At 40.5% G+C, this 16,415-nt stretch overlaps 2 protein-coding genes across 3 annotated transcripts in view; one reads left to right on the forward strand and one right to left on the reverse strand.

The window, feature by feature from the left end:
* Anne (polyamine-transporting ATPase anne boleyn) overlaps nt 1–15,622 on the forward strand; it is a 15,974-nt gene extending 352 nt beyond the window's left edge. Inside the window, exons 2-12 of one of the 2 annotated variants that reach the window (XM_072905082.1) lie at nt 1,106–1,240; nt 8,325–8,412; nt 8,499–8,726; nt 8,803–8,927; nt 9,192–9,348; nt 9,436–9,640; nt 9,732–10,070; nt 10,206–11,157; nt 11,238–11,757; nt 11,828–12,009; nt 12,125–15,622. In XM_072905082.1, coding sequence (XP_072761183.1) covers nt 1,141–1,240; nt 8,325–8,412; nt 8,499–8,726; nt 8,803–8,927; nt 9,192–9,348; nt 9,436–9,640; nt 9,732–10,070; nt 10,206–11,157; nt 11,238–11,757; nt 11,828–12,009; nt 12,125–13,557 — 4,329 coding nt within the window. In that variant the 5' untranslated portion in view covers nt 1,106–1,140 and the 3' untranslated portion in view covers nt 13,558–15,622. Of the gene's footprint in view, nt 1–1,105; nt 1,241–4,450; nt 7,886–8,324; nt 8,413–8,498; nt 8,727–8,802; nt 8,928–9,191; nt 9,349–9,435; nt 9,641–9,731; nt 10,071–10,205; nt 11,158–11,237; nt 11,758–11,827; nt 12,010–12,124 lie in introns of those variants that run through there. The other variant, XM_072905081.1, reaches the window with a different exon arrangement.
* Nucleotides 15,618–16,415, reverse strand: part of LOC140672694 (serine protease filzig) — a 12,726-nt gene continuing 11,928 nt past the window's right edge. The window contains exon 10 of the mRNA XM_072905083.1: nt 15,618–16,327. Within this exon, the coding sequence (XP_072761184.1) occupies nt 16,169–16,327 (159 nt within the window). The 3' untranslated portion in view covers nt 15,618–16,168. The remainder of the gene's footprint in view (nt 16,328–16,415) is intronic.

Raw genomic sequence — 16,415 nt, forward strand, 5'->3', positions numbered from 1 at the left:
TCTCTATTTTTTTGTATTTATTTTATTTTCAAGAAAATATCTGTACTTTCCAAAGCTCTTTAGTAATCTCTCACAGTATCAATAAGGCTTTCTCTCTTACTTAATATAGAGCTATTTTGTTTGCGCAGATAAGCAATAATATATAATAGTGCTTCAAAATAAGTGTTTTGTTCAAGCAATGATATGTGGATTATAAAACGTTTTCTATTTGAATTTTTTCCTTTGTACAAACACACATTAATATTTATCACTAATATACTTGAAATGTTTTTAGTAAAATTTGATGAATAACAGAAGACCACAGAGCTCCAAATTATATGGAGATTATATATTGATTAACTAAAATAATATTCATAACGATCAAATCAATGACGTTTGATGACGATTCAAGTGATAAGATATCGATCTTTACATAAATCCTGACTAGTACTAATATTTGCCGAATATGTTGGACAATTGTCAAACGAATCATCTTGACACATGCGATCGGCGCACATCAAGGTCACGACCTTCGATCACGATCGTCTGTGCGTGCTATCGAGACTCAACGGATCTAGATCGGTGTTGACGGACAAACATCTCGACGATAAGAAAGGAGGCGACTTTCGCCCGACAGTGGCGGTGGTACATACGTCGTATGTCTGGTGGAAAGAGAACGGGATCGGCAGAGTACTTATGTATCGGCGCGCAGTGTCGTCCGGCGAGTCGTCGTCGCACCGTCGCCGTCGTCGCTTTCCCGGTCGCGCGATCGCGTCGGGCGCGAGGGATCGCTCGCGACACGTGCCTCCCTCGATACTCTGAGGGTGTCCCACACGATGCATGGGAACTCTATAGTCCCCGATTACTTTTGAGCTACGTTCTTACATTATGTAACCTTTATTTGATATCAACGGTTCAATTAATATAAGTGTATCAACACCAAGAGAGAGAGAGAGAGAGAGAGAGAGAGAGAGATACAGTAGGATTCAGTTGTCGGAATTTTGATTGGTGATTTAAAGAAATTGGTGCTCTTTTTTTTAATCTTCCTTCCCCCCTCCCCCCACCCGATCTTAAATTTTCTTCTGCACCAAATTCTCCACAAGCCTAAATAATTTCGTAAACGCAGTACATAGTGACAGCTCGAGCCTGAAGACTAAGTGAATGTCTGTTTCGCAAAGAAATAGATCAAAGATCGCGAGGAAAATCGTATCGACCGGCTGTCGATCTTCATACGACACCAAGATGGATACAACGGCGAACGGTAAGACTTCTCGTTTATTCGAGAAACTAAAGTATGATTTATAGTAAGCTCGTAACTCTTGTCATATCGAACGTTCGCTCCGTTTGTCGATCTACGTCCATTGATTGATCTTTCGGCCTTATGACTGGAATCTTTAACACATTTCAATTATCATTTTAAAAGGCTGATTACTCTATATGTATTATTTGTATGTTTAACATTTTTACATTTCAGAATTTTTGTAATTTTTCAGTCTTAAAAAAAAATTGATATTTTTAAAATATCAGAAAAATATGTATTAACATTTTTGAAGATTAATCTTATTTTAGATTTGTATTTATTTTTTTTTATTTATGAGACAGAACTTATTTAAATATTCATGAACTGACATAATTTCATGTTGCAACCATCTTTATAAATGTTCAAGGCGCATGGTTATCGGCATATTACATGTTTTGACATGTTTTGATAAACTACTAAGCAAATATCAAGTTTATATAAATAATGTTGTAACCGAAATGACATAGTGACTAGAATGTGTGAATGAGAAAGAGAAAGTATTCTTCTATGTATTAGTAAAGTGTTGTGTGTAATAGCAGTATAATAGCAATACATTTGTAGTCTGTAATTTTTCAATCATTGTAATTTTTTATATCTTTTTGCTGATTTTTTCGAAACTCTTATCTACGACACTTATCTCTTTCTAAAACAAAAATAACGAATGTTCAAAAGTAGCTGTAAAATATAGTGTCAGTAGTGGCTCTGAAAGAAAAGATTTAATAATTCTTAACAGCTAATTGAAATTATATTTTTGTAATAAATTGCAAAAGTAAGATTTGCAACATTCTTTTGAGAAAGCACGTTTCATCGAATATTCGATGAGCTTTGTCAGCAGTTCGCTATCTCAGAAAAAGATAAACTCTCTAAATGTCATTAAAAAAATATTAATTATCAATTGCAGCAAGTTTCACCAAATATTATAGCTCAAAAATTTATTTTTAATGATAACAATGCAGTAATATTTAAATATAAATTCTTTTATCGTACACTTAACAATATTCTTATTGTAAGATGTGGCGGTCAAATTATAACGCCTCGTTTGCAAAATGACACTGAAATAGAGAGAGAGAGAAAGAGAGAGAGAGAGAGAGAGAGAGAGAGAGAGAGAGAGAGAGAGAGAGAGAGAGAGAGAGAGATTACACAAAGTCTTTACTCTTTTCCGCCAATTTTTTCATTTTAAAATAAAAAAAGCAATTAAAGTAATAATCACTGTGCAAGATATTTGTGCGCGACGTGTACATACACATTCATCAAAGGCATTTGTGCTCTTACGTAACCGGCAATTCTATTTGATATTTCAGACTTAATTATGGCGCGACAACCAAGCAGGGAATGTATAGAGTTGTTTGCTAATAATTTAAACCTTACTCAAACGTGTTGATTATGATTGTATATACAATATTTTGCGCAATTCCGACAGTATATCCGCAATATATGTTCTCCCTAATTAAACATCTGATATTCTCTCTGAGATACTTGATGATATTGCGTACACAGTTGGAAAATTCGTGTCTTCTCGTTAAAATTTTGCTGGTTTAAATTTTTATCTTCTGTTAATTCAAGTCAAATAAATTATTAAAACTGAAAAAGAGTTAAATTTAATATAATGTAATGTGCACGTATTTTTAATTTTACACAATAAATATGTTTTGTATTATTAGTGACACTTGACTTAAAATTTTCTAAAAGAATATTGAGCTTATTGTATAATATATAAGAATAACTGTCATCACTGTCACTTCTCAACATATAAAACACGTTATATTAACATTATTTTTTTGTTAAATTTTTTACACAAAAATTATGTTAAATTATGAATTTTATTTATATTTATTTTTACATTAAAATATAACGCAATATGTCACTATTTAACATATGTTTAAAATGTCACATTAACATATTTTTTTCATTAAATTATTACACAAAAATTATGTTAAGTTATGAATTTTATTTATATTTATTTTTACGTTAAAGTAAAACGCATTATTTAATATGTCACTATTTAATATAAGTATGCTGAACAGATAAGGATATGTTAAATAATGACATATTACGTTAGATTTTAACGTACAAATAAATGTAACGTAAAAATAAATGTAAATAAAATTCATAATTTAATATTAAAACATAATTTTTGTGTAATAATTTAACGAGAAAATAATGTTAATATAATATGTTATATATATTTTTGTTGAATTAGACTTAATATATTAAATTAATAAAAAAAAAAAAAATTTAGAACATGAGATATGTGTTAAATTTAATACAAATTTTCCAACTGTTAAATTTAATACAAATTTTCCAACTGTCTATGTCAAAATTTATGTTACATGTTTATATTCGCAACTTTTAAAATAACCGCTGCGCTTATATTTAATCTTATCGAATTGTTCAATTGTACGACAAATTTAACGGACGACATTGTCCTCGACCTTATGGATCGTCGCGATCATTTAGACAAAAATAATATTGCTCAATTGCTAATACTGTCTCGGTGTTTTGTCGTCGACAATCTTTTTCTTTTAATTTCCTGTTTAACATTTAAATTAAAGCGGCTCCCTAATCATTTTACCTTTATCTAAAAGAATTTATTCGTTGTGGAAATTTCTTTTTTCAAAAATGTATCTTTCTGCTTTCATTTCTTTTTATATCAACGATATATAAACTAGCGATCTTATCACACACACTTTGAGATAAAAACCTCTAGTTTATCCGATATTTGATTATCATTTAATCGCGAGCTTTTATCGTGAATTCTAAATGCCGTCATCATAATTACCGCGAAAGTGTAATTAGCACAAAGGTGATCCTACATACAGATAAGCGGTATATATATGTTTTTTTATCGAACCGACAGTTCGCAATGTGTTAGTTTCTGTGAATATAAATGCTCACGCAATTTTATCTGCTTATCTGAAATCATTGTAACTGCAAACGAAAGCAAATTTCACGACTGGCGCGGTTAAGATTTATTAACTCTTCCTTATTTGCATCATGTACGATCGACATAAGATTTATCATTTATCATTATAACTTTTGACATCAACAATAAGATGTTTTTAAAAACTAAAATTAAATCAAGAATTCTCGCATATCATTAATAATAGATATCAGCAAGAGTTACTCCGAAACGACTCACAGCTGCTCGACCAGAGTGAAGCTTCACAAACGTACTATATTTCGAGCACGTGTTGTCAAGATAGTAACGAGTTAGCTAGAACGAGGTGTAAGCCACGAGGGTCGGCTCGTTCGATATTCCAAGGATGGGACTCGGTGAGACGCGAGGGAACGCGAGGGAAACAACAATGCGAGAGACAAGGAGACCAAGTTAGATCGAGGAAGATGGCCAATATGGTGAGGCAACTATATATGGACATATAAAAGGCAGCATATACTCTTGCAACCGGAAGCCAGAATTGTGACGAAAGGAAAAACGGATGCAAGAGTAGAATCGTGATAGAGGGGACGTCGACGAGGAAATTCGGTTGCTCCGGCGCCTGTGAAAAATGAGTCATGGTCGACGTCGACGGCATATTTGACGCTCGTCATCGTTATAAGTTGAGCTTGTTGGTAGGGGAAATTCCAGGTACGGCTATACAAGGACAGGAGCCGCGTAAAGGAAATTTGACACGTACTCTATATTCAGCTCAGTCTTCTTCGAAGAAAATAAAAATATTTATATTGATATCTTTCGAATCGATGGAGGACAATTTTTTTGCGCAATAATTTTCATTATACTGTGCATTTCAATTCGAAGCTAATTAAATAATGGAATAACAATAAAAAGAAAACCATATTAAGAGCTCAGCTCCGGATGACTTATTATGTCACGATAAATGTTGTATTGAGAATGTAACGAGATGTTTTAAACAATCAACGATATAGCGAGCGATAAAACTATGATAAACTCGTGACATGTAATATATATCTTGTAATCGACAATAACTGCGTTGCAACGTGGAATGATTAAAAAACATTATACAACTGATCACGATGTATTCCATATACAACGTCAGTAATTTTCTTCACATTTCTGGCGGTATGGGTTTAATTTTGCGTAAACAAAACATATAAATGTTCGATAAACCTTATCTAGCGGTCTCTTAATAAACAGTGAATCACCGCACGATAAAAGCGAATGCAGCAAGCAATGTGTCAATACTTTTTAGTCACCGCTGCCAGAGCATTGAACTCCATCTAACTCATGGATTTGTTCAGGCAGGGCACCCTATTTAGACACATCCCTGCGACCCCAGTTTTGCTACGCAGACTCAGGGCGCAAGTCTTGGTCTCGGTCGGTCGTACCAGGCGATTTATTCGATTCACTCGTGTTGAGAGGCTGGTTGGAAATCGGAGCAGCTAAACCGGGCATCTTCTCAACTCGCGCTCTTCAAACTCGCGTGTGTTTTTCAGTGAAAAATTTCCCTTGGACGGAGTCTCTCGGTGATCGCTCGCTGATCGACCGAGCGACATCGTCGGCCAGTCTCACGAAGGTGGATCTGTCGTGCGGCCAGTTGAGTTAGAAGATGAGCATTTTCGGAGCTGAACTCCGAAACGACTGCGCAACGCCGCCATCTTAGAGTGACATTTTTGTGAATTGGAATTGCACGCGGCTGACGAGGAAAAGAACGTGGCAAGATTGTGAGGAACGAACGTTCTGCCAGCGTTCGTTGCATTCCGACCCGCTGGCCACGACGACGACACCGCACTACGGATGAGCGCCACGTGGAGGAAACATCAGCGCGCAAAGTGACTTCTCGCAGGAGAGTGGCTTTTTCTTTTCCGTTTCCTAATTTGCGGGTGATCGGAACCGGGATACCATACTACCACGTGTCAGCGCGAACGTGTACCGGCACTATGAGTAAGATGCTAGACACAAACTATCGCACTGTGTTCTCTGTACTTAGAAGTCCCGAGGAGGGTGAAGAGTTTAAACGGATCATCTGAAAGAATTGCGCAACAAAACGAAAGCTGTCATCGTTTTTTCCGCGAGGACGAATCGTGCGTTTTTTCGCAAAAGTGTCTGATCTGTGTCATAGAGAAAAGTGATTTTCGCCGATCATTTCTACGTCGCTCGCTTTCCTTATCTCTGAGACGTCACCGTTGACGCGATCATTAGTGTATTAATAGATTCGTGACTCGTGGAATCTCCGAGAGCACTCTCTGCCGTAACGTCGCGTAACTCGTTCTTGGTATCGATCGATTAGATCGAAAGAAGAAGCTCGCGATTCGTTGATTCAACTCGCGATCAAACGCGAAATAATATTGTTCTTTTGCGACAAGAAGGAACTCTCGGGTTTTTTTCAAGGGGGAGAAAAGCCGGGTGCATATAGTGCGCGCGAAGAACTACTGACCTTTCTGCCGCTCGAGATATCCCGACGGCAACCCCGGATACTTCTATAACCCGTAATGTATTTGCGATCGCGCCAAGGAGCAGCACAAGGGAGGCACGAGCACATAAGAGAGGCGATAGGAGCTAGCTCAGCGGCCGCGTGCGGTCGCACGGATCCCGGATCATCGTTGTCCTCGGGGGCCAAAGGTGGGACGAAGAGGAGAGTAACGGCCTGCCGTTACCCTGATCTAGCATCAGCAGCGCAGCAGCCGCGATCGCAGCCGCAACCGCGGCCGCTACGGGCCGGCTCCGCAGGCAGGGGTGTAGATTCGGACCTGGTGTGCCTGAAACGCGGCATGAGCGAGGGTGAACGGGCGGCGATCACGCCACGAATTGGCTGGCGGAAGCTCACCGATCCTGGCGACTGACACGAATCCAGGAAGCCGAGGACAGGTCCGAAGCGATAGCACCAGCTACCGTCACTCGCTCATCAGCATCCTCGTTCACCTGTCGCTCTCCCGACGATCGTAATCGCCCTCGAGATCCGTAGGGTAACGCCTACGTTATCGTCATCGGTGTCGCATCGCTTATACCAGCTTGATGCCGGCCAAATGCCGGAGAACGCGCCATCGAGACCCGCCGCGAGAACCTTGAAGAGGGATCCCGAAATGGCGGGCAATCGGTGTCGGTAGCAGACGGGGGTAACGTCCCCAGGAGCATAACTGTTTTGAGCGATTCTCATCGTATCTCGTCGTACCGTGCAACATACCGATCGTCTTTGGCAATCCCCTTCTCCCTCTTCTTCTTTCCCTTTGTGTCTTTGACTGACTCGGCTGAACTTTCGGTCACGTAGGGGTGAACGAAACTCTGTCGCGCATCGAGCGATTTCGAGCAACCTTTGAAGAGTTGTCACATAGACAATAATTCTTTAGGCATTAAGGCTAGTGCTTAAAATAATATGTAGTAGTGAAGATAGCGTGGGAGGAAGGTCGAGGGAAAGTCTGTAAATTCCCTGCAATCTGCACTTTCGATAATTCTCATCAGTCAAGGACGAAGAAACGTGCAAGAGCAACGTAAAGGATTTTTCATCTCGTCCAGTACTCGTATTTCATTTTCCTTTGATCAATTCGCAATTTTTCCAATCGCGAGTATGCCGCCCACGCCGAGCAAGCTAAACCTGAGCTTTGCCAGAAATGCTTACAGCGTCTTTGGTGGTCGCAACGCCACTATTGCGAACGAGCATCAACGTGAGCAAAAAACGGAACTGCTGGAGGGTAAGAAACAAGGAAGGAAGGAAAGGCAGACACGACTCGTTCACAACACAATCGACAATCACGTTTCGTTGGTCATTGATACCGCTGACATCAAATAAACACGCTAGTCTAGGCAGTTTCTATTTTATTACGCAACTATCCTTGCTGATGACTGTACAACTTCCTCTCTCGTTCTCCATAATTTAACACGGTCGAGACTATAAAGGTCACTCGACGACGTCGTTGTCGTCAGAAACACGTCGCGATTTGCACGCGCTCACTCTACTCTTACTTCATGTTTCTTTAATAACAAGTTAAGCGATTCTTACGAAACGTGAAGAGAAAGTATCAGTCTAATAAAATCCGCGATTCATAAACAAGCGCGAACGCGAACGTTCGTCGACAGGACAGTCAAATGCGCGAATGGCAACTCATTGTAATACTATTGACATCGTTTCAGGTACCAGGGCCAACGGGGGTCTTCTACATTTAAAGAATGGCGTAGATTACGTTAATCCTGGCGAGGAGGACCAGATGGAAATTTACGGGTAAGCTGTTCGCACGTTACGTCACGTAATCATAAGTGAAATCTCCTTCATCGCGCGTAACCCGCTTAATCTCCCCTCGTTTTCAGCTACAGACGGAGTCGCGTATGGACCATTATTATCTGGTTCCTGATTATCATCACCGGGGGTCTTTTGAGGTTGATTTTTCATTGGGTGCCGCATCTGATGCTCCAGGTCACTCATTCCAAATGCCCTTTGGAGGAGGCGGAAACTGTTTTGTTAGTCGAAAGATTTCAAGGGAAACACACGAGTTATTACGTGAAGAAATTGAGAACCTTGACCGCGCGGGAAGTTATGTCAGTAATATTCTTCGCACTTGTGATTTAATATCGACAAAATGGCGATGCTAACAGTTGTTATTTTGTCCCACAGAAATAAATCTTTTAACGAAGAATCTCTAATTGACGAAGCATGGGATGGCAATGCAATAACAATCAAGGAAGAGAAGGAAACCTATCCAATGTTGTCCGTACATCTTTCTGGCGGTCAGTTTAAACGTAAGTTTAAAGCATTAATATGTTGGTGGTAATTTAAGAAAAAGAGAAACTTGTACAAAATTAAATTAAATTATAATATAAAAAAAAAAAAAAAAAAAGACGCACGTAGATGGAATTTAAAAAAATCTTGTTATTGACGTACGTGTTATTTTGTATTTATATCTTTCCTTGATAAAAAGTATAATAAGCTTTAAATTAACTTAAGAAACGAGAAGACTAAAGGGACATATTTTTCAAATGTAATTAACACCGAGGTATTTTCAGAGGTGCCATCCATCACCACGTTCAACTGCAAAAAGTTGACCTACATCTGGGACTCGGAGAGATCCGAGTTTTTAAAACTGCGCGGCCTCGACACCAACGTTCTGACATCCACGTTGCATCAAGCGCAAGGTCTTGATTCTCAGGAACAATATATGAGGTAAAAGTCGAATCAATCTCTTAACAAGATCGATCGTAGTCATTTGCATACAAGTGGTACAATTAATTGGACGATTTATATCGACAGGCGTAATGTCTACGGCAATAACGAGATTGTGATTCCCGTTAAAAGGATATTCACGCTACTCTGCCTCGAAGTGCTTAATCCGTTCTACGTCTTCCAACTGTTCAGTTTTTGTCTGTGGATCGCCGACGACTATTATTACTACGCCATGGTCATTCTCGCGATGTCAAGCGCCGGCATTATAATGGCAGTTTTCCAGACACGACGGGTGAGTGATTCTACTTTAATTTCTTGCTAATCATCCTATAATTAGCCTCGATTTAATTGCGACAAAAATAACATTTACCCCCTCATCTCAGAATCAACAAAATTTACGCTCGACGGTGCATTCGTCTGACGTCGCTACCGTCATGCGTGACCGTACGACCGGTGAAACGGCAACAGTGCCAGCTGAACGTTTAGTTCCTGGAGATCTTTTGATCATTCCTTCTCACGGATGCCTGATGCCATGCGATGCCGTCTTGCTGACGGGAAACTGTATTCTCAACGAGTCCATGTTGACAGGAGAATCCGTGCCCGTCACGAAGACACCAGTTCCTTCCTCCAACGATGTGATATACGATACCAAAGAACACGCCAGGCATACGCTCTTCTGCGGAACCAGAATTATTCAGACAAGATATTATGGCAGTGAAAAAGTATGTTAGCTTTTTAGAGTGCTCAGAAATATTTTTAACATAAATGTAAATTAATATTTTGTTCTTATTTCCATAAATTCATAATATAATATATAATTAACGTAAAAACATCTCTGGCGTGTTTTGTGTCGTTAGGTGTTGGCAGTGGTTATCAGAACAGGTTTCAACACCAGTAAAGGCGGCCTGGTGCGGTCCATCATGTATCCTCCGCCCGTAGATTTCAAGTTTGAACAGGACTCGTACAAGTTTGTCATATTGCTGGGGTGCATAGCTACTTTCGGCGTTGTTTATACTGTTATAACGAAAGTTATGAGAGGCATTCATAGCAGGCATATCGCTCTGGAAGCGTTGGATCTTATCACTATCGTCGTACCACCGGCGTTGCCAGCCGCCATGACAGTCGGACGTCTGGTTGCGCAGAGTAGATTGGAAAGTAAAAAGATATACTGCACGAGTCCGAGAACGATCAACGTGTCCGGTTCCATCGATTGCATTTGCTTTGACAAAACTGGAACGCTGACCGAGGACGGTCTGGATATGTGGGGCGTGGTGACCGTTTCGGACAGAAAGTTCCAATTGCCGATGAAAGACATTACTAGTTTGCCGCTGTCCGAGGTTCTTATCGGGATGGTTACGTGCCACGGGATCACCATAATCGATAATCAGCTGGTAGGAGATCCGCTCGACCTGAAAATGTTCGAATCCACCGGATGGTCGCTGGAAGAACCTGACGTATCCGACACATCCAAGTTCTCTATGCTCTTCCCGACGATCGTCAAGCCGGCAAAAGACTCCAAGCTTCTCAAAAGATTGCCTAGTGATATGGGCAGTACACTCACTCGACAAAACTCCATGTCTTCCGATGTGATCGACGCTATATCTCTTAACAATCTCCACGACGCTGGATTTGATGATTCCACGACGGAACTCGAGCAAGGGTTGGAGGTGGGCATCGTTCGACAGTTTCCCTTCACATCGAGTCTTCAGAGGATGAGCGTAATTACCAGGACACTAGGTGCTAACCATTACGATCTTTATTGTAAGGGCAGTCCGGAAATGATCCTTAGTCTCTCGAGAGCGGAATCTAGTGAGTTCTCTTTATGATTACACTTTTTGTTCTGTGTTTTGTAATCCTCGCAATAAACGCAATGACACCCTTTTTTCCAGTTCCTCCGGATTTTGCGGCCGTTTTGCAAGAGTACACATCGGAAGGTTATCGAGTGATTGCCATCGCGCACAAGTCTTTGAATCGTCTTCCGTACGCCAAAGTGCAACGTATTAATCGCGAGGCCGCCGAGGTCGATTTGACCTTCCTGGGGCTTATAATTATGGAGAACCGATTAAAACCAGAGACCTCGCCAGTGATCGCCGAGCTGAATACTGCCTGTATCAAAACAGTGATGGTGACAGGCGACAATATATTAACCGCACTCTCAGTAGCTAGGGACTGCGATATAGTGAAACCGGGCACGCCAGTAATCGCTGTCTCGATGATCCAGCAGAATCTACTAAAGCCGCAAATTTACTTCACGAAGAGCGACAGTCAACCGCCGCCGGTTTCACCGAACGGCCAGGCCGATCTTAGCGAGATGACTGATCTGAACAGCGTGGTTAGCTTGGAAACCGTCGAGAGCGGCTCTTTCGGTAACGCTAAGTTGGAGAACGATATAAATTATCTCTCGGACGAGTGAGTATCTCCTTTTTCGATTATGTATTATTATACATTTTATATATAAATATGTGTCGGATAATTGCAGGGTGCAATATTCTAAGAACAAGTATGTGTTTGCGTTGACGGGAAAAACATGGGCTTTAATAAGGCAATACTATCCGGAACTAATGCCTAAGGTGGTCACGCGTGGTGCCATATTCGCGAGAATGTCGCCTGACCAGAAACAACAACTGGTTCAGGAATTACAATCCTTAGGCTACTACGTTGGTGAGTGCAAACGTACAACGTTATTTAAAAATACAATCTTTACTTGATTAAATGATCAATAAATGCAATAGATCGTGCTTAATTGACAGAAATCTTTTTTATTTTTTTTTTACAGCCATGGTTGGGGACGGAGCTAATGATTGCGGCGCGTTAAAAGCGGCGCATACCGGAATCTCCTTGTCGGATACAGAATCTTCCGTCGCCTCACCCTTTACCAGCCGCGAGACCAATATTTCTTGCGTTCTAACGGTGATACGCGAAGGTCGTGCCGCGCTGGTGACATCCTTCGGCATCTTCAAGTACATGGCTGCTTACTCGCTCACACAATTTATCTCAGTGATGCTCCTCTACAGCATCGAGTCCAACCTAACGGATTTCGAGTTCTTGTACATCGACCTCTTCATCATCTCATTGTTCGCTTTCTTCTTTGGCCGCACTGAGGCCTACGAGGGCCCGATGGTGAAAATGGCGCCGCTCAATAGCCTCATCAGCACGTCTCCGATACTCAGTCTCGTCACTCAACTATTGATAGTCGCGATCTTCCAATACACAAGCCTTTGGCATCTACAGCAGATGCCCTGGTTTGTGCCGTTCAATGCGACCATAAGCGAGGACAAGGATGATGTAGCTTGTTTGGAGAATTACACGATCTTCATCGTTAGTTCCATGCAGTACATCATTCTGGCTGTGGCATTCTCGAAAGGGCCGCCGTACAGAAAGTCACTCTTCACCAACTATGGTCTATTAACTTCTTTCGTTTTCCTAAGTCTCTTCTCCATCTACCTCGCGGTGTGTCCCTTCGAGTGGCTGATCAATATGTTCGAGCTCGTGCTGCCTATCAATATAGGCTTCCGCTTCACTCTAGTCGGCTACGGTGCGGTGAATTTTGTGATCGCGATATTAGTCGAGTATCTTTTCGTGGAGTATCTCGTGTTCGGCAAGTTGCGTTACCGTTGGCACGACGTAGACAAATCGCGACGGAAGTTCCTGGCGATCGAGCGCGATATAGCGCGCGACCTCAAGTGGCCGCCCATCTCCCAGGAACCGCTACCGGAAGCCGCGCCGAACGTACCGATGCGACAGAACGTCACTGAGATCAAGATTGAGAAACGGATCACCGAATCGTGCCTGCCCGCCGATACCAGCTTCATGAACAGCTCGCCGCCGATCTGCGCCAGTTTCAAGCATTTCGGCTCCGCCCGCGAGGTCACTCTCAACCCCCGCTCCCTCTTCGATGACTGTCGAAACACGGTATCGATGCAAACAGTGCCGTGCTTCGAGGATAAAGACTCGTCGCCGAGGCAATCGAACGTGGAACCCGCCACGAAACGACGACACAACTCGGAATCGGAGAACGGCATCAATCGTTACGAGAAGCCCTACATGAACCACAACACCAATCCCATTGCGACGCTTCCCAGAAATCCCAACACAACCCTTCAGCCACAGAAACTCAGGGACTTCAAGGACGTCCTGGTGCATCAGAGCGACGATCGAGTGTCGGGCAACACTCAAAGCGTGCTCGAGTTGGATATCCTACCGTCCTGAGGATTGAAACATTCAAAAGACCGTTCAAGAGGTAGTTGAGTACCAATAAAACGGCTAATTAATGCAGAGTATTATTTTGAGGCATATTGTCGTGATAGCGCAATCTTCATTGCCGATTGACGTATTTAGGGCGTCGTAGGTTGATGATGTGATTGAGAAGAATCATGCTTTGAAAAGTTTGATTCAGCAGAGTAATATTCTGAGGTTTGGATACCGGGTAGTATTGCAATTAATCCCGTCTCAAGCTCTCTCTTTCTATCCGGTGCTCGTGATATGCAGAATACGGTTTTAAGGAAACGAACGGCGCGTGATCAAACAAATCTTGAATCGATGCATTTAGTCCTGTCGCGGTATCCACCATTTCGGATAACGATCGACGATTTACTTAAGCTACGCGAATGATACGAATAAGCCGAACGTTAGAATAGCATTAAAATTGTTTGCTCATTACCGACGATCTCTAGATAATTAATTTGAATTTATCTCGTTATTCTTTTTTCTCTCTGTCTTTCTTTTATAATAATATTAATATATATATATATATACATATATATATATATATATATATATATATATATATATATATATTTAATGTGTAATTTATTTTATGTATCTGTACGTACACGTATAAGCATTTTATAACTTCCTAAATATTCTAGCTTCGGCTTATTTATATTTATCGACTCAAATCAGGGTCCCTTTTGACCCAGCTCTCCTTTGTCCTTGTCCTCCCCCTCCCCCCCTCATTAGTATTCGAGAGAGAGCGATGCAAACTCTCGAGAAAGTATTATTATTATTATTTATCTTACAATTAGAAGAAAAAATTGTAGCGAAAATATATATATATATATATATATATATATATACATATATGTTATTCTATAATATAAATCGTTCCGCACACAAGAGAGCTTTCTCGTGACGGAACGCAGCTATTTATATTTCGAGGACACACGTATAGACAATTGTAATAATGTTTATCACAAGATTTTAAAGCGGAACGAGAATGCAACTGGGCGTGATGATGTCTTTTTTTTTCGCTTGCAATTCGAACGAATACTTAAGCGAACTCGCGACTTAATATTTTACATTGTGTTTAGCTAGGAGAAAAAAAATAGCATTAACTACCTGGGGGCCGCTACTCTCCTCGAGCATCTTGACACCTTTTCCCGATGCATTTTTTCGTGTTTCTGAAATTTTTATTCGTTGTTATTTAGAGCAGCACGATTAATAATTATTTATTTAACGCGTGCGCATCACGTTTCTTGCATTTTATGGAATGAGATTTGACAGGTAACTACGAGAACGATGGTTACGCGAATTACGATAGAATTTGATTATGTAGTTGCTGCTCTATTCGTCAAACATTCGTTTAAAAAAATCATTCCACGACGAGAAATTTTATTATTTAACTAGAAGCGATGTGTAACGATATGTAACGATGCGAAGGGATCAGAGGCTGCCGGAGAGTGTGTATTACGTATTAGATTTAATGATAGGATTATCTCTTGAATACTTTGCGATGTTAAAATAGGCCAAAGCGATAATGATAAGCTAGATGGACAGAGCCGATATGTATTGTTAAATAACTATGTCAAAGTAAATGTGTACTTATGAAATATGCGCAACAGAAACATAGATACTTAATCGCGTTGATTTACTCGCAACGCTGTTAGTTTGCGTTGAAAACTAGCGGTTGTTAAATGAAATTTTTAATGTAAATACTGTTTACTCTCATTTCGCTCTCTCTCTCTCTCTCTCTCTCTCTCTCTCTCTTTCTCTTTCTCATTGTTACTCTTTTCTTGTTGCGTAATACAAATCGATAACAGTAAAATTTCAATTATATAATAACAATAACGCCGTAAATCAAATCTATTACTTTGATATTAATGTAATCAAAGTAATAGATTTACAACGTTACGTTGTAATATTGTATGTAATTAATATACGCGATTAGTGCGTTAAAGTATATTAAAAAATTGATTGAAGATAAAATTATAATGCAATGATAATGCTATGGTAGAGAGACTGGAAGAGAAAAATAATGAATCAATCGATAATGAAAGTCGAAAACAGAGTATTTATTAAGCGCAAATCCATACGTATATCATACACACGCTTAATTTACAATGCATTCACATTCGATAAAATTACAACACACTTGCGCCACCCGCTTGTGTCGATAGAGAGATACTTATTATATAATATCGCGTATTACATTCAATAGAGAATGTCGACTCTATTCGCGCTTTTCGGAACTAATATTAAAAATCCGCGTCTCGCTTCTTAAACTCGGCGACGCGCGAGTTAAAGATTTTATTTAAATAACTTTTACATCCTTTTGTAAAGTAAAATGGCTATACTTTCATTAGGCATATAATTCTTTTCAAAGAAAGTCATTTAAATTATCGTTTAAACGTCTCTGTCTTTGCGTCGCGTCACGGTTTTTTTTTTTTTTTTTTTTCCCAAGCACGATCGTAGATCCTTCTTCAAGAACGCTGGAACCTTGTGTCATGCAAAGTCCACGGTCTTCAGCGAAGGTATTCTCAGGACTCTCTCTCTCTCTCTCTCTCTCTCCTGAGGATAATTCTTCTGGGATCAACGGGTCACGCTACGAATTTATGACGTACGTGATCCAGTCGACGGTCTTGGCCACGCGATGATAGATACCCGGTTGACCTGGCTGCGCGCAGGAATAACCGGCGGAGACGATGCCGATGAGATACCACCGACCGGTTTTTTCCAACATCAAAGGGCCGCCGCTGTCGCCCTGAAAATTAAATGAGATGTCGTGCTCATAGGATGATGAACGAAACAGCGGGGACGATTCATCGTTCAAACAATACGCGCCTACGATG

The sequence above is a fragment of the Anoplolepis gracilipes genome, chromosome 13 (assembly GCF_047496725.1).
Source record: "Anoplolepis gracilipes chromosome 13, ASM4749672v1, whole genome shotgun sequence".
Classification (NCBI taxonomy): Eukaryota; Metazoa; Arthropoda; class Insecta; order Hymenoptera; family Formicidae; genus Anoplolepis; species Anoplolepis gracilipes.